General features: G+C 40.4%; 3 protein-coding genes across 3 annotated transcripts; 2 read left to right on the top strand and 1 right to left on the bottom strand.

The window, feature by feature from the left end:
- Nucleotides 1–226: 226 nt before the first annotated feature.
- Nucleotides 227–7,266, top strand: slc37a4a (solute carrier family 37 member 4a). The gene is made up of 8 exons (XM_035155007.2): nt 227–1,288; nt 1,683–1,915; nt 3,262–3,505; nt 4,560–4,718; nt 4,808–4,893; nt 5,813–5,926; nt 6,012–6,150; nt 6,626–7,266. Exons 1-8 carry the CDS (start codon nt 1,141–1,143, stop codon nt 6,790–6,792), a joined length of 1,290 nt encoding a protein of 429 aa, XP_035010898.1. The 5' UTR covers nt 227–1,140; the 3' UTR covers nt 6,793–7,266.
- Nucleotides 7,267–7,347: 81 nt separating this feature from the next.
- On the bottom strand, nt 7,348–9,463 carry trappc4 (trafficking protein particle complex subunit 4). Its single transcript, XM_035155011.1, has 5 exons — nt 9,134–9,463; nt 8,605–8,779; nt 8,326–8,429; nt 8,069–8,195; nt 7,348–7,621 (listed from the first exon to the last, which is right to left on the bottom strand). The coding sequence occupies exons 1-5, from the start codon at nt 9,306–9,308 to the stop codon at nt 7,543–7,545; spliced, it is 660 nt and encodes a 219-aa protein (XP_035010902.1). The 5' UTR covers nt 9,309–9,463; the 3' UTR covers nt 7,348–7,542.
- Nucleotides 9,464–9,469: 6 nt separating this feature from the next.
- rps25 (ribosomal protein S25) lies at nt 9,470–11,928 on the top strand. The gene is made up of 5 exons (XM_035155012.1): nt 9,470–9,608; nt 10,182–10,271; nt 10,381–10,564; nt 11,670–11,792; nt 11,880–11,928. The coding sequence occupies exons 1-4, from the start codon at nt 9,606–9,608 to the stop codon at nt 11,786–11,788; spliced, it is 396 nt and encodes a 131-aa protein (XP_035010903.1). The 5' UTR covers nt 9,470–9,605; the 3' UTR covers nt 11,789–11,792; nt 11,880–11,928.
- The last annotated feature ends 5,762 nt before the right edge of the window (nt 11,929–17,690 follow it).

Raw genomic sequence — 17,690 nt, 5'->3', positions numbered from 1 at the left:
TTTGAACCTTTAAACCTTTGAACATACACACACGCACATACGCACACACGTAATACAAAAATTTTAAGAACGTTTGTCTTGACATTTACACAAATGACACGTTAAATTGAGATCGATAGTTTCAGCATTTGTGCTATGATTTATTATTAATAATATTATTACAAAAAAAAATGGTGTCAGAGGAAATCGTGAATGGGCGGGTCCAGTTGATCACGTGACACGGAAGCAGCACACGCTTGCACTCCTCCTCGGCAGTGCCGTCATCAGGAGCCGCTCCCATGGCTGTATTATTATTATCATAGTACTTATAAAAAAGCCTTTAAAACAAGAAGACTCAGATAAGTCGTTAAAAACTGTGAGACCTAGAAATGAATCTTATGACAAGTCCATGGCCGCTCCACCGTGACAACATGAGGCCGAGTTATTGTGGGGAAAGTCCGGAAAAGAGCAAACAGCTGTTAGCACACAAATAAGTGAGGAGGTAGCTGCTCTGCTTTCACTGAACACTGCCAATATAGGAAGCGTCATACTTCATATTAATCCACAGGAAAGTATGATCTGTTAAATGTAATGTTTACATTTTTTTTTGACAATAATCAAATGTACATTTCCTACACTGTTTCTGGACAGTAAACTTGTGTGTATCAGGTGTGTTGAGGATCATCACACTTCACACGCCTCCTCACAGAGAGAGGAGCCTCCCCCTGCTCTGCTGCTACTGTTGGACTCCTCAGTGAATCATTAAACTCATCAGAGTGACTCCTCTCTCCATGACATCCTCTGAGGGACAAACAGAGGAACAACACAGGACAAGAACTCTAGGGTCAAGTAGAATAACCTTTTTTGTAATCGGTGCCTGAGGGAGACAACACATCATACACACACAGTGTGTGGTTGTGTTACCCTTTGTGACCTGCCTGCCTGCAGCACTCAGCTAACATTCCAGATTCAATCATCTTTGGGGAAGAGAAGTTGACCATTAACCTCCTTCCTGCTGATTGCAAACACTCTTCCACTCGTCCACATCTTTGCAGTGGAGCCGGAGGCAAAGTTCACTGTCACAAAGCAGCAGGACTCGGTCAAACCGATCGACTTATATTTTGACTCAGTTTTTGTCAGGACTGTCTGAAATCTACAAGCATGGCTACAGCGAGTTATGGATACTACAGAGGAACTATCTTTCTGGCCATGTTTGTCGGCTACACACTCTACTACTTCAACAGAAAGACTTTCTCCTTTGTGATGCCGTCTCTGATGCAAGAGATTCAGATGGACAAGGATGACCTGGGTATGAGAGACTAGGTTTTACATTGACTTTGTGCTTGATTGTTACAGTGTTGAGTTCAGTGTTAAAAGTATTCTTAAATGAAACCCTATACCTCCTTTTTCAAACTTTAAAATTGGTATTATTTACTCTTCAAACTTTAGGGCATCACAACAAAGGATATAAAGAAAATACACCAGCATAACTGAATGACATATAATATAATAATGAATTGTCAAAATGAAACCTTTCAAGAAAGGGTTAGGGTCAAAGCAAAGAAGGAAAATAAAACCAGGAAAGTAAAATACGTTATAAAAATGTGTACAATAATTTAACAAAGAGGTAGCTTTACATGTCATCTTTTATGTCTAAGATATTTAGGACTAAAAATCCTGCTCTCTGTCCTCCCTGTGTTCAGGCATGATCGCCAGCAGTCAGTCTTTGGCCTACGCTATCAGTAAGTTCATCAGCGGCGTGCTTTCTGACCAGATCAGCGCCCGCTGGCTCTTCTCCATTGGCCTGTTCTTGGTGGGAGGCATCAACGTGTTCTTCTCCTGGTCGTCCACTGTTGCTGTCTTCTCTGCCCTGTGGTTTCTTAACGGCCTCGGTCAGGGCCTCGGTTGGCCTCCCTGTGGCAGGGTGCTGCGCAAGGTGAGCCGAATGACAGTAAATCATGCAGCACTGTACTGATACTGAATACAAGATGTTTAGTTTTAGTTCTCCCTGCTTATTGTTATTAAGAATAACCAGATTCCATCATGCACCTTACTGTGAACCTGTGAACAAACACTACAGACTGGGTCCAGTTATAATATATTTGAGAAAGAGCTTTTGAGGTTTAAAAAAAAAGAGAGATTTGAAAAAGGGTAGTTTGTATATCTGTTACTTGATGAAAATGACCCATCCATCCATCCATCTATTCACCAACCTACCCATCCATCAATCCATCCATCTATTCACCAACCCATCCATCCAGCCTTCCATCCATCTGTCCATCCATTCATCCTCTATTCACCAACCCACCCATCTATCCATCCATCCATCCATCTATTCACCAACCCACCCACCCATCCATCCAGCCTTCCATCCATCCATCCATCCATCCAACCATCCATCCATCCAACCATCCATCCATCCAACCACCCATTAACCAACCCACCCACCCATCCATCCATCCATCCATCCATCCATCCATCTATTCACCAACCCACCCACCCACCCATCCAGCCTTCCATCCATCCATCTACCACCCCACCTACCCACCCACCCATCCATCCATCCATTCACCAACCCACCCACCCATCACCCATCAGTTCAGAAAAAATAAAACACAATATATATCAAACATTTATAAAACTTTGTGATAATATAAATGTTTGAGGTAGATATTTAATAGACACTATGAATGTTGTCTGTGTGATCCCAATAGTTTCAAGGCTCTACCAGCAAATCCTCGGTCACCAGCCGTGATGTGGGAATAACCGACAGGAGTTTAGGAATTTAAACTCTTATAATCTGCTTCATCACGACTGTCGGTGTGGTTTGAATGTAGTCAACAGAGGCCTGGCAACATAACAATCCCACAGTGGTTAACACATCTTTATGAATTATTGTTTGCTAATATTCTATTATTTCTATATTCCTGTGGTCATTTAAAAAGGTCAATTGAGAAAATATATTTTAAGTTTTCCAGTTTTGTAATAAAACCATATTCAGTATTTGTCACTTGGATGTTTACGATGCATGTAAGCCTAAAGGATGAAACCAGTGTTGTGGAATATGTACAGTAGAATTGAAAAGTTCTTCCTTCCCTTGTTTGACCTCACTAACACAGACTGTCACATCATGAAACATGAAATGACTTTTCATCCAGTTATTACCTGCTGTCAGATCCCAACCCTGCACTGCATCGATAATTATACCCTCCCTCTGTACATCAAAGCTAAGATAGTGGTGCTATGTCAGAACTTTAATTATTTCCTCTCGTCTGCTGTCAGTGGTTCGAGCCCTCTCAGTTTGGGACGTGGTGGGCCATTCTCTCCTGCAGCATGAATCTGGCTGGCAGCCTAGGACCCATTATTGCCACAGTGCTGGCCGAGACGCACAGCTGGAGGACGATACTGTCCGTCTCTGGGATGATTTGTGTGGCCTTCTCCTTCATCTGCCTGTTGGTCATCAAGAATGAGCCCAAGGATGTGGGGCTCCCCAATGTCGAGGCGGCAGCCAAGAAGAGCAAAGGAGGTGAGACTGAGTTTTTACAGAAGGATTGATAATAAATCATTAGTTTCATAACAATCAGAAACAAACTGTGGTCAACACTCTTCTCGGTATACATTGCCCAGACAATGTGTGTGTGTGTGTGTGTGTGTGTGTGTGTGTGTGTGTGTGTGTGTGTGTGTGTGTGTGTGTGTGTGTGTGTGTGTGTGTGTGTGTGTGTGTGTGCGCGTGCGTGCGCTCTTGCGTGCGTGCGCGCGCTCTTGCGTGCGTGCGCGCGCTCTTGCGTGTGTGTCGGTGCGTTTGCGTGTGTGTGCTTTTACAGCATGTGCCTCTTGTTGTGACTAAAGGTCGGTGACATGGTGGACTCCGTACCCAGACGGCCTGCCCCTCACATGCCACCTGTGTGCGCTGTGTCTCGCTCATGCACCGAAAAAGTGTGAAAGTAGCATGTGTGGTTTGAGATGTTTCATGTGCTGATATGATTAGAAGTAGAGAGTTAGAGATCCCTCCCACCTGCACCAGGGGATGTTATGTTACACCCATTATGTCATGTTTATTGTGAAGTTTCACATACATACAAACTATATTTACTACCCCTCAGTTGTAAGCCTCTGCCGACCAGTGCAGTTTCAGTCCCTCTAGGTACATTCACAGTAATATGTCATCATGACCTTTGACCACTGAAACCTAATCAGAGAACTGGTCATAACCTGAAGAAATTCCCTGCAGACAGACTTGAGATATTAAGTTCAAGAGACCAAAAACATGATTTGTGAAGCAACTGTAACAATGACCTTTGACCACCAAAAATGTAACCAGTTAGTCTGTGAGTTCAAGTGAACGTTTCTACCAAATTTGAAGAAGTCTCTCAAGGTATTCAGGGCATGTTAAATTCAAAAGAACAAAAACCTGTTTTGTAAGGTCATAGTGACCTTTACCTTTGACCACTAGATTCTATTCAATTCATCTTTGAGTCCAATTGAATATTTGTACCAAATTTGAAGAAATTCCCTCTCTGCAATATTGAGATATCACAAGAGCCATGATGATAACTGTTTTCTGTGTGTTTCCTGTTCAGGATCCTCGAGTGATGAGAGCACCCTGTCTGCGTTCCTGCTGTCTCCGTACCTGTGGCTGCTGTCTGTGTCGTACCTGGTGGTGTTCGGGGTGAAGACGGCCTGCACCGACTGGGGCCAGTTGTTCCTCATCCAGGACAAGGGCCAGTCTACACTCATGGGTATGACAGAGGGATAGAGCAGACGCCTCCTCCTCTTTGGTGAGAAGCAGCTCATTATTTCCTGTGAATCACTGTGTTGTTCTTCATAGGAAGCTCATACATGAGTGCCCTGGAAGTCGGAGGTCTGTTAGGAAGTCTCACCGCAGGTTACCTCTCTGACAAGGCTGTGGCCAAAGTGAGTTTGAACATCTGGATGATTTTTTGACATACTGTTAGAAGAGCTGTGATTGAAACTGTTTCCCATAAATTGGCAAAATCCTCCTTTTTTCACCTTTGCATGTTTATGTTTTATTTTGGTAAATGATGCAGGTATTATAAAAGCACACTGACAGCGCCAAAGGATCTTTACTTTGGATCATCAATTGCTTTTGCAAAATTCAAATCTGCTTCACATATTGAAACATTTTCCTTCTACAGATTTGCCTAAATGATCTGCTTTGTGCTCTTGAACTGAACATTGAACCATTTAGCAAACAAAAATTCCCACATTTTCCCAAACATAATGAAGGAAATAGAATTTTTGCAGGAAATGCATTTTGGCCTTTGAAATGTAAAATACAGACTTAACAGACCTGTCAACATTTCAACAGTGTGTCCTTTTCAGTATGTTTTTCTATTCCAGTTGCTTTTTACCACATAAACTTATAAAATAAAAATACGTATTACAGGAACAATTGCAATGAAAAATTATGTGTTATGCACCATAACCTACATGGAGGCAGTGTCTACACAAAGCAAATACTGTACAACTTCAATTAGAAGGATGCTCAGAGGTTAACACATTATCACCATGTTAAATAAAGTTAAAAATAATCCTGGATCCACAAGTTCATGTCATGCCCCACCAATCCACAAAATACAAAAATAAAAAACATAGTGCAAACTAACACAGGAAATAGTCCTGGATGGCCTTGGTCTTTACGTCAATCCAAGTCAATCAACTCTAACAATAACTCTTATCTATCCAGTAAGATAAATAAAAACACATTACCTGACCAGTCACCTTTTTCTTAGTTCATATGTAATAGATATTTAAGTGATTCTGTGTATAGCCAGCAAAACCCATACATTTATTTAATCTTTATTTTGTACAGCAAGGCAGGAGAATCTATGGCAATCCTCGCCACTTCATCCTGATCTGCATGATGGCAGGAATGTTTGTGTCCATGTACCTGTTCAGAGTCACAGTCGCTGCCGACAGCTCAAAGGTATCTAACACTGAACATACATGGTGCAATGACATATTCTTGAATGCAGCACACTGTGTATCAGACTCTGATGTCTCATGTTCAGGTGTGGATACTCAGCTTGGGTGCTGCTTTCGGTTTCTCCTCCTACGGACCAATAGCATTGTTTGGGGTTATAGCCAATGAGAGCGCCCCATCCAACTACTGTGGGACGTCACATGCCATTGTCGCCTTGATGGCCAACAGTAAGTTGATTTTCAAGCCAGTTATTCATGTGGAGCCTGTATAAGCTATTGTTAAGTGCTTGTTAGCGACACTATCCCTAACAACGCTAATAATACAATGACATACCATTTATTTTCCCTTAATCCTATTTACTCTTACTACTTCATATATTGCATTATTACGGTGGCCCTTAAGTGCGAAAACACAACAAATTACAAAACCCAACAGCATTAACCTATAACAGAAAAGGTAAGTATCTGATATTGACAAGGCTTGTCAGTGATTGGAAGGAAGGAAATTCTGAAAAAATGTGTTTATTGATTTGCTTGTGTTTTATTTGTTATGTATTGTTATTTGTTGTACTTTGTGATTTATGATTTGTATTTAGGGCCACTGTATCTAAACCTCACAGTGACGTCAGTGCAGTAGAATATGCTCTAGTTTTCATTTTCTCTCATCTTTGGGAGTGAACCGATCCGTTTGTGTTCCCCTCAGTTGGTGGCTTCCTGTCCGGACTTCCATTCAGCACGATCGCCAAGCACCACGGCTGGGAAATGGCCTTCTGGGTAGCAGAGATCGTCTGTGGTGTCACCGCTGTCGGATTCTTCCTGCTGCGCAACATCCGGACCAAGATGGGGAACATGTCCAAGAAGGCCGACTAAAACCCCATTACATCTCAACCTCTGCATCCAGAGGAAAACTGCATTATTTGAGCCAACATCATCTTTAAATATAGTTCTTACCTGATTTTTTTATACCTCTGTATTTTTTTCAGTCATACAACACAGGTGTAAATGAAGCTCATAAAAGTTGAGGATTTTTTTCTAAGTGTTTTGCAAGTTGCTTATTGACATTTACTGTTTACAATCTGTAAACATTGGAATTTACGTGACTACAGATTATGTATGTCATGTAATGGAATGTGGTAGAGACACGACTACAGAAAGGTTTCCTCTCCTGAGGTCACTGTTGCATCACAGAGCCCAGAGGACAAAACTGAAACCTAGATCAGAAACTTGTATGTTATACAAAATACGTTTTTTTTTTTAACGTTATTTACGTAACGTTAATTAATCATGAATTAATTAAGACAATATTTACACAAAGGCTTTAATAAATTCTACTTTTTCAGTCAATTATCTTCTCTTGTTTATGCTCGGTGGATTTTAAATCACACAGAAATCCAATATTCATGCGACAAAAACAAACTACATATGAAATATTAACACACGTGGGTTTAATCTTTTCAAGTATTTACAAAACATGTATTTACAATGTGTCACATCCCAGTTCCAAAAGGAACAAAGAGAATCCACTTAATTTCCCTCAACAAGGTCCTCAGTCATCAAAATTCACTAAACCTCTTGTGATCGTGAAACAATCGTTCAGGCAGGTTCATGTTGTTTCCTGCTTCAAGATCCAGCTCCAAAGTTGCCGGCTTTCTCTGCAATCTCCAGCGCGCTCTTCAGATTCTGATCAAAGAGCTCACACCTGAAAATCACACAGATTCACGGTGACACAGGCGCTGGGATGTGTTGGAGACACTGTATAAGTAAACGGAAATTGTGTGTGCATTATTAGTATGGATGTAGCCTTACTACATTCACACTAATATGTTTTCATTTTAAAATGGTGTTAAAAGACAAACAATCTGCATCTGCATCCCTCACATGTGGCTCTCTCTGAGGTTTCTACATTCTTTTTCCTCTGTTAAAAGTTTTTTTTGTAGTTTTTCCTTTGACTTGTTAAGGGTTAAGGGCAGAGGATGTCACACCTTGTTAAAACCCTGTGAGACCATTTTTGAATATGGGCTCTACAAATAAAGTTTGATTAATTGACTGAGCAGTGATACATTTAAAACAAAATGTGGTGGTGGTAGCCTAAGACACATAAAAACACAGCAAAGTGGAGCGAAACATTATTGTCTCCTGAAATTACCTGATAGGCATTTCCAGAGAGTAGAATGGGTTCTTGAGGGCAAAATCGGAATAGATTTCATAAATCTTCCTCAACAGTGCATCAATGCCGGATTGTCGAGGGTCAGCCAGCACAATGAACTTGATCCCTGATAGAACAGAGATAGAACAAACAGTGAGAAAGATTTCAGTTACATATCATTACAAAGTTAGAAAAACTATGCACAATTTTGTTGGTCTTTATTTCACACGCAATGACACTTTGTTTACACCACTCACCTGTGAGAGTCTGGAAGCAGTGGAGTTTGAAGACGTCTGTTTCCAGCATCTCGATCCCCGAGCTGCCAACCTCTGGAGACAGCTGTGAACCTATAGCAAACAACCTGAGGAAAACAACCAAACTTGACGTTGATTATTAAAACACATCAGACCTGCAGCTATCACATTTGTTCACTTTGGGGTGCTGTATTCAGTGTCTTGCTCAGTTTGTCGTCCCTGTGACATGAATCTATCTCCACTACACCACCCCCCCACCCTCAGTGCAAATGTGAAACTTACGAGTGAAACATGGACGCCAGCATCAGCTTCTCGTTGGAGCTCAGGCGTGCGCGTCCAAATCGAATAGACACAGGATAGTTTGAGGCGTCTTTCAGGTACTCAAGGATGTCCTTTCCTTCTGCTGTGTTCTTTCCAATCACATCGACTCCATTGATGGATAGCACTGCATGTCCCACTGGGGCAGGACACCAGGAATCATACACAAACAGACATCATGAGACAGTTAATAGATGAACATATGATTGTGTCATGCAGCCTAAAGATGAAATACACCACAGAACATGCTAAGGAAGTTCAATATAGTAGAGTAGGGTTTTAAAAAAATGCTAAGTGAGGTATCACACAATCAGTCTTTAGGAAGCCATTCAATTGTGGGCACTGTTATTATGCACTTAACAAATATAACTGGTTCATTACTTCCTGGTTCTGTATTTTAAACCACATTTGCAGTGTTTTTCAGATCTTCATAACACAGCAGCAGCTAGCAGCTGACGTGGGCTAACATGCTAATGCTAGCTTTTAAGTTTACCTCTGATTCCGTCCCGTTGTCCGAACGAAACGACCACTTTTTCATCGTGGTGTTTGAGCACCAGGTCTAACGGGAAGCTGAAGGTCTTCTCCGCCTCCGCTCTCGGGACATAGTTGTCGTATTGGTAAATTAAACCTCCAGCCTTGTTCACCACATACACACTGAAGATCACCATGTTGCCGACGCACAGCTGACAGCACCGTCACGTGACCTCAGTGGTGTCCAAACCCCGGACAACTATAAACCAGCAGCCTTTGTGACCCGGTTCGTCTTTTAGATGTTTGTGTACAGATGTGAGTGTCGCACAGTGGTTTGATCACCTGGTATTTGCAGTCAAAATCTACAGAAACGACCAGACGCGAAGAGGACTCCAGTACCCAGAATTCCTCACCCCGTTTCCGCATATACGGGTTGTCTAAGGGGCTCTTGCACGGGTAAACTTCCTTTCGCTCCGACATCTTGACGAGGAAACATGGTGAGGACAGTTTTTCCACGTTTTGTCCGATCATAATGAAAATTATTCGTCTTTATGAAATCCCATCCGTATCATAGTAGTTCGGAACAACTGGTGAATAAACTGTGCTGGTCCACGTTCCGATAAAGGAGCGTAAATTGAGTTATTTGTTGGTTTTTTTACGCATTTAGCGGCACGCTAGTTAGCTAGCTAGCTAGCCTGCTAATTCCACCACGCTTTCATACTGCGCTGTAGTTACCGACGAGTCGAGCAAAGTAACACTTAATAACTCCGTTTAAATTGTAACTATAAGTATTATTATAATTTAACGTTGATGCTGAAGCTGTTGAGGATTGCCAATATTAGTTAACCATTCTAAAAGTGAGGCTATAAACGCTGAGTACGGAGACTAGGCCATCCCCATGCCGGCCAACAGAGTTAACCTTTGGCAACGGGTGTGACCACTGGTTAAACACCATTGTCTGAAATACTTTGAAAGCGTTCTCATTTCACTACCATTCACTTATTTGTACACGTGCTGCAAGGCCCACATGTAGCTTTAATGTGATGGACTATTTTGTCTCCTGATTTCAGCCTCCCAAACAAGATAAGAAGAAGGACGCTGGGAAGTCCAAGAAGGACAAGGACCCAGTCAACAAGTCTGGCGGCAAAGCCAAGAAGAAGGTACAGTGGTTAGATTTGATCCACAGATTGACCCTTTTTATATTTCATGAATATCCTGAATAATTGTATGAGTCTACACACATTGACCCCTTTATTTACTTTTGAGCAGAAGTGGTCCAAGGGAAAAGTGAGGGACAAGCTCAACAACCTGGTGCTCTTCGACAAGGCCACCTACGAGAAGTTGTATAAAGAAGTTCCCAACTACAAGCTCATCACCCCAGCTGTCGTGTCTGAGAGGCTGAAGATCCGTGGCTCTCTGGCCAGGAATGCTCTCCAGGAACTGCTTGCCAAAGGTGAACCTCACCTTTTAGCTCATAGTGCAAACAGTGTGTGTTGGACCCAGTAAATGGCTTCCTGTGTAATCACATTCGTGTTGGGGTCCTGGTAGTCTGTAACCATAAAGCTAACAGACAGGTCAATGTATGATGAGCTGGTTAATATTTAAAACCTCCTTTTCTGGTTTCAAGTATATTTTATGTATATAGATGAAAACCCTTAAAGATGGTTTAATAGTAATGCATGAAATACATTTAGTTAGCACATGTTTCTAAAGCATTCACCATAGCACATGTTGCAGATCGTCTCCATTATGGACTATAGTCGTATGTTAGTTAAAGAAGGAACAGTATATGTCTGTTTACCATGAATGATTTATTGCACTGAACCAGTGGATCTGTGGAAAAGGAGATTAGATATTGTAAATGAGAACATGGGTGAATGTTTTATTCAATCTTCCATGTGATCTCACCCAGCAGAATACACATCTTTTGCTTTTTGGAAAGAAGTGGAGATCAGTTCCCGCTGCCATCTATAGCATTGTCGCGCAACATTAAATTCATCCCCTCAATTCACCCACAGTCATCAGCACGGCTCACTGGCTTTGCCTAACACGTATAAATGTTTGCAAACTAAGTACTATGCATTTTTCCTCTTTAGCAGCATCATTTGTCCTAAAATGACAGTGCTGTTTGTAGATAATGTCCAGTGTGATACTGTTCACATTTATCCACAGCTGCAACGTCCCCTCACCGCTTTAAACATGTTTTCTTGCACTCCAAAATATCAGTAGATGAGATAAATGGTACAAAAGAGACATTAAAGCATTAAATGTGTGTTAATATTTCATATGTATTTTTGCTTTTATGCTACAACTAATTAATTTGTTTGTGCTGTTTGTAAAGGTAATGGTCACAATGATGGTGCCTATGTTTGCACTTTCTCTTGTAATAACAGATATAAAATATGCACATTTTCACTTACACTTGAAATGTTCCACACATCCACTGCTCAGTGTTAGCACAGGCTGAATACAGTAAGTTGAGCCCATGACATAGTTGATGTATGTGTGGTTTAAAATCAGATCATGCTAACCACGAATGTGGTTGTGTTGTCTTCCAGGCATGATCAAACTGGTGTCCAAACACAGAGCACAGCTGATTTACACACGTAACACCAAGGGAGGAGATGAGGAGACGGCAGCAGCAGAGAAAGCCGAGAAAGCAGCAGAGAAAGCATAATGAGGTAAAACATCAAACTGCATAATTAAATTTTGTATCAATTTATTTTCTTTAACTGTTCACTTACCTACACCCTTATTTTGTCTTACAGGCTTTCATGTTTGTTTCCTGAAAGATGAATAAAAATTGTAAAGACAAAATGTCAATTGTGTGCGTTTGTTAATTGGTATAACCAGACTTTTTTCAGTCATTAATCCATAATTGTGACTTCAGAGATGATAGGAATCTTAATCAAAATGAGACATTCTTTTTTCATTTATTTCTTGAAGACCTTTTATATTTTTTTCAGTATTGAGCTGTGAGTTGTATCACAGCTCAATACTGGAAAAAAATATAAAAGGTCTTCAAGAAATAATTGAAAATTAAAAAAGTATGATCAGTCTTAATAGGCAGCTAAGAGCATGATGAGATGACGCTGACACTAACCAGACAACCCAAAGATTTAAAAATCTCAGTAGAAAGTGATGTTAAAGTGCACTGAAGTGTTGTCATCTCACCTGATGCTGTATGTTTATGAATTGGATGAAAACTCCTTTGTATAATTTTGTCAGAACTGCTGCTGGGCTTCAGGTAGTTAAGTAGGAAGAAAAAAAATCCTCATGGTCAATAAAAATCATTTAGTTCTTTTTAGAAAATGTTTTACCAACTTGGGATGCTCAGAACAATTGCCTTATTAACTTAATAAGGAATTAATACATTTTATTTGTATAGTAGAAAATAAAATGGTATAAACTCTCAAACTACATATAATTTAAAAAGATGTACTTAAGATAAACAAGAATAAGTATAATTTAACTATTGGTTATTTTTTCAACATTTTGTAATAACTTAAGACAATAATTGGTTAAATGATCTGTTCTGATCTTGTATTAATGAATTTAGCCACTAAGAAAATTTTAATTCTGACATTTAACAAAACTTTGAGTTTTTGGGGGCTGGGCGTAGAATCCAATTCTTGAAGATGCAGGAAATTGGCATCAAATATTGGATCCATTTTCTACTTGACCTTAAATCATGAGGCCAATCATACACAAAGACATTCAAAGCTGTACAGCGATGATTCTTTTCACAATAAACGCTTGAGGTGAATGTTGCTTTGACCTGGTCTGCCAGCTGGAATCATTTAAATGAAAGTCCTCAGTTCTACACTTACACTGTACTTGGTGTTGCCATCCAGTAAATTCAAAGAGACAAATGACTCAAGTGATGTTTTCGTGTTGAGACGGATCAGTTGTAACATGGTGCGAGAGCTTCATCATTTATGTCTACCATTTGTCTGAGAAGCCACAGGCATTGCAAGGTTATGAGATATTGATAAGAAACGAAGAAACTATCTCTACTGTCAGATGTTTGCTGGGGGCGTGAAAGACACAGGGTGGTGTGATGGATGCTGTCAAGTGTCACTTTGTCACTAGCATTACTACCTCAAGCACCAACTAGATGCATGACACTGAACAATGCACCAACTCCTCCAGCATCTGAGAGTACAAGACATCACTGCCTCTGCTTTTCAATGCAGGTGACTTGTCACTAATGTACGTTACTAATGATTTTACAACAGCCCAACTGTTACATTATAAAATATTTGATGCAAGATACTGTTTCAGTTTTCTTCATCTCCATTAACTTAATTATTTACACCTCTGCATTTTTTGAGCTTCTGTAGTGTATTCAAGTTTATTTGTTGTGTTTGATTGTCTAGAGACATACTATCATTATTTCCCTTGATAATTATATGCATATATCTTAATATGATGCTTCTCAAAACAAAGTAACAAAGAAATAAAAACACCATAAAATTCCACTTTAAGTAGAAAATAATTAAAGGAACCTTAAAATATATTCTAAAACATACAGGTTGCTGTTGTACAGACAATGAAACCAGGATGTGTTCCAACCCATTTACTCTGGTTAAAGCCTGGCAGCTGATTTCTGTGTGGTCTGAAGCCAGATTCCAGAGTTTCTGGCTTGTAAAAAGGCTGTTGCTGTGTTCCTGGCGTAATGACAAACAAGCATGTGAAATTGTTTCTGTATCTTTGAAATTTAACATCGGTCGAATACTGGCAATGCTCTATATTCGCTAACATTTTTTATTAAGGTGTTTATCCCTAACCTTATTTCTGTGTTCTTGCAATGACGAGAAGAAAGAAAACACATCGTAACATTGAGCTCACATTCCCGTCATTGTAAAGCAGAGCAGTAGGTGTTTGTAATCAGGTTTGACTTTTCTAAATATAATAAGCTTACTATTAATGAATGGTATGCTGTTATAAGGCCCTGATACTGATGCTCTCATTAACACTATCTATTACTCCCAGTAGTGTCTATTACACACTGACGGGGGGTGGAGTTATACTGGGAATTTCACCCGTCTCTTGTCAAGCTCAGTGTGCACACTACCACACGCGCCTGAGAAAAGGCTAATCAGGCACAGTATTAAAGTGACCTGTGTGATTCACAATGGTTTCTGTGTGTAGTATTATCATGCAGCTCAGTCGTGTGTGTGTTTGCATGGCATGAGCTGGCATGCAAACGCTTTCATTCATCTAGGTTGTGAGTATTTCCTATATGAATATGTATGTGTGCATGTGATGTATCAGTGTGTCTGGTGAGCTGGCATGCGGACGTCTTCTTCCATTAGACCTGTCATTCATGCCAATGGGCTATTTGTCAGAATTATTCCCCTGCCTCCCTCCACCAATCTCTAACACACACAGACTTTGCGTGTTGCAATGGTCAGTGCACAGACCCAGTCAAATCTTCCTCTAAGTTATCAGATAAACCACAGCAGATAAACCACAGCAGATAAACCACAGCGGTGGGGACCTGGGACCAGAAATCGGCACCAGATCGTTTTGATGATTTGATTATTTTCATTTTACTATATGGGACTGAAATTGATCCACGCTTCACGGTAAGTCCATCTGTGGCTGACCACAACAGAGCAAGACTCAAAATTATATCAATTATATATTATTTATTATATTTATTATCTATTTATGTACCTTGATCCGTCAACGTTTTGGTTTGTTTCCTTCCTCAGAGTTTTAGACAGCTCTCCCTGATTTACGGTTTTCCCATAGAAAGAGAAGGTGTTACAGAAAGCCACACGATGAGAGTAGGCCGTATGTCACGAAGTCCCCTAACACTTTCATGCTATCCCACATGGAACAGAGGCCAAAATTTGTGACAGAACTCCAAAAGCCGGAATGTGCGGCTGTCAACAGACTCATTGCACAGAGTAGGTGTCTTTGCTCTGTATGTTTGAAACTCTAGGTGTCACACAAACCTCACCACAGTTTGATAAAAGATTTAAAAGCTCTCTGCAACCGAGCACTGCCAAAGATAACACCTCTAAAATGTTATATTGTTCCTCTAACTATAATTCTTCACATCTTTTGTTGTTCTTGTGAAGGATTTTTATTTACACTCACATGACCAGTGAACAAATCTAAATTTAAAAAGAGGATTTCCAGTATTTTATGTCACAAATACACTAGATGGTTTCATTGCAGAACCTACACCTGTTCATGTGGATCTGTGTGCACTTATGCTTGTGTGTGGGTTGTGTGTCCACAGTGGAGCAGGCAAAATATTATGAACAGGCAGAGAGGGAGAAGCACCTCCACTCTCAGCTCTTCCCTGAGTGGTCAGCCAGTGACAATTATGTATGTGCTGTGTACTATGCTCACATACAACTCAGGTTATTCATCAAGTACAAAATCTAAATCAACTTGTGTTTTGAAATTTCTTTTGACTTTGACATGTGGATGAAATTGAAGCATCTTGCAACATTTTCAGTTTGTCATAACTCACTGTCATCTTTAGTCACATATATAGAAAACAAATGAATGCAAGAAGGAAAAGAAGTACACTAATTGCCTATGCCTTTCAGAAAATCTCCATCAGCAAGTGGCGAAGGAAAATAACTTTCAGTACTATAAACCACAATGTAAACAAAGCACTATTTGAGTGAAGATGTTTCAAAGGGGCCCAATAGGCTGCACTGCAGAAGAAGGAATCCATTGCATTTCTGCTTCATGCTTAGGTTTATTGTGCATTTTCAAGTTCATCCATCCTCCAGTATTTGTGACATTAGATCTTCCCACAGAGAACCTTTCGCTCATCACTGGGCCAGATCTGGATCCTCTTAGCTCAATGAAAACCAGAGGAGGGAGGAGCGAGAGCAGAGATTGGTTAGACTATGTCATAACCTGACTTGATGTGCAGTTGAACAGAGGCAGAGAGGAAGTGCCTGAAGGCACTGGGTAGAATGTAATGAGGCAGTTATTAGAATAATTGTCACAATAACTTCCACATCAACAGTGTGTTACTCAATAAAATCTGTTCACACACTTTCACTGTGGAACTCACTGTTAAGTTCACTGGAGTTTTGAACCCAGAATGCGGTACAGACTCAAAAAGGCATTTCGACAGTTTATTGGCAAACTGAGAAGAGTAACAAGGATCACACGGTGGGCAGGCAGACAGCGGAGGGGTAACAGTGAGGGGTCCAGTGGCTCAGCAGACAGGAGGGGTGTAGTGAAGGCAGCTGACGATTGACAGGCTAGCAGGTGGTAGAAGATCAGCAGTTGGAGACTGGCAGGCGGGGATGGCCCTGAACACAGGAAAACAGGACGTTAGATAAAGACAAAAACCACATTACAATTTCAGGATAGTCAGACGTAGATACCACAGTAGTGGACGGAATGATCTGGCAAGCCAGGGTTGAAGTACTGCAGGAGCTGATTAGGTGGTGGTCTGAGATGCTGGTGCTAGTTTATAATCTTGTGGCAACGAATAATATGTGAAATGAATAACCTTAAACTTTATACAAAAGATACATTTATCAACCCAGTGGGTGTTCTTTTCAACTGAACAACCCTTAACAAAGATTGTTGGTTTAGAGAATTTCTTTATGTGTATATTGTGCATCCATTTTAGATTGGTCCTCTACTAATTTTAAGGCCAAATCTAAATAACTGGAGAAAAAAAAGCTTTTCTGTATCAATGGATCTGAAGAAGACTCGCCTTGATGTCACTGATTGTTCTCTGGTTTTATAACTTTACTTGTATAGCACTTATCTAAATGAGGAACATCACACTTGAACTCTGTAAGACTGATGTTGTAATGAAAATAATTACAAGTTGCATGTTAGAAATGCTTTCCTGTAGAAATACATTTTGAGCAGTGATTTAAAGAACTGTAATGAGTTGGCGAGCCTAATCTCATCTGGCAGGGAGTTCCAGAGCCTCGGGGCCCTGACAGAGAAAGCCCGGTCCCCTTGAGTAGCCAGCCTTGACCTAGGGACAGCCAACAGGGACATGCTGGCCGATCTCAGGTCACGACCCGGATTATAGGGAATCATAGCTGCGAAATGTATGTGGGGGCCAGCCCATGTTGAGCTTTAAAAGTTATTTAAAGTATCTTAAAATCAATCCTGAATTTAAATTTAACTGGTAACCAGTGAAGGCATGAATCGGCGTGATATGAGCCCTACGGTTTGTTTTTGTTATAAATCCTTATGAACAAGTAGAGCAATTGTCCTGCTTCCTACTCTGTCATAGTAGGCCTGTTTGAACCTACAAAATCAGTGTCACTATATAATTCATTAAATTGGGTAAACAACAACAATAATAATGCATTTTATAATTCATTTGAGATACACCAGTTAAGCAAATATAAATGTTTGTTTGTCTGTCTGTTTATCAGCAGGATTGCACAAAAACTCCCAGACAGAGTTACTGTGTAAGGATGTGTATGGGTCAGGGAAGAACCCATTACATTTTGGAGCCTATCTGGATCAAGGGGTGGATCCAAGCGATTTTCCCCCCACTTTTTTCACTTAAGTGTCTTTCAACATTTCCATAGATTTTTCAGAGAATAATCATGGATCTTGAT

Source organism: Hippoglossus stenolepis, chromosome 4 (assembly GCF_022539355.2).
Source record: "Hippoglossus stenolepis isolate QCI-W04-F060 chromosome 4, HSTE1.2, whole genome shotgun sequence".
Classification (NCBI taxonomy): Eukaryota; Metazoa; Chordata; class Actinopteri; order Pleuronectiformes; family Pleuronectidae; genus Hippoglossus; species Hippoglossus stenolepis.
The sequence above is the reverse complement of the archived record's forward strand: the minus strand, read 5'-3'. Positions and strand labels throughout refer to the sequence as shown.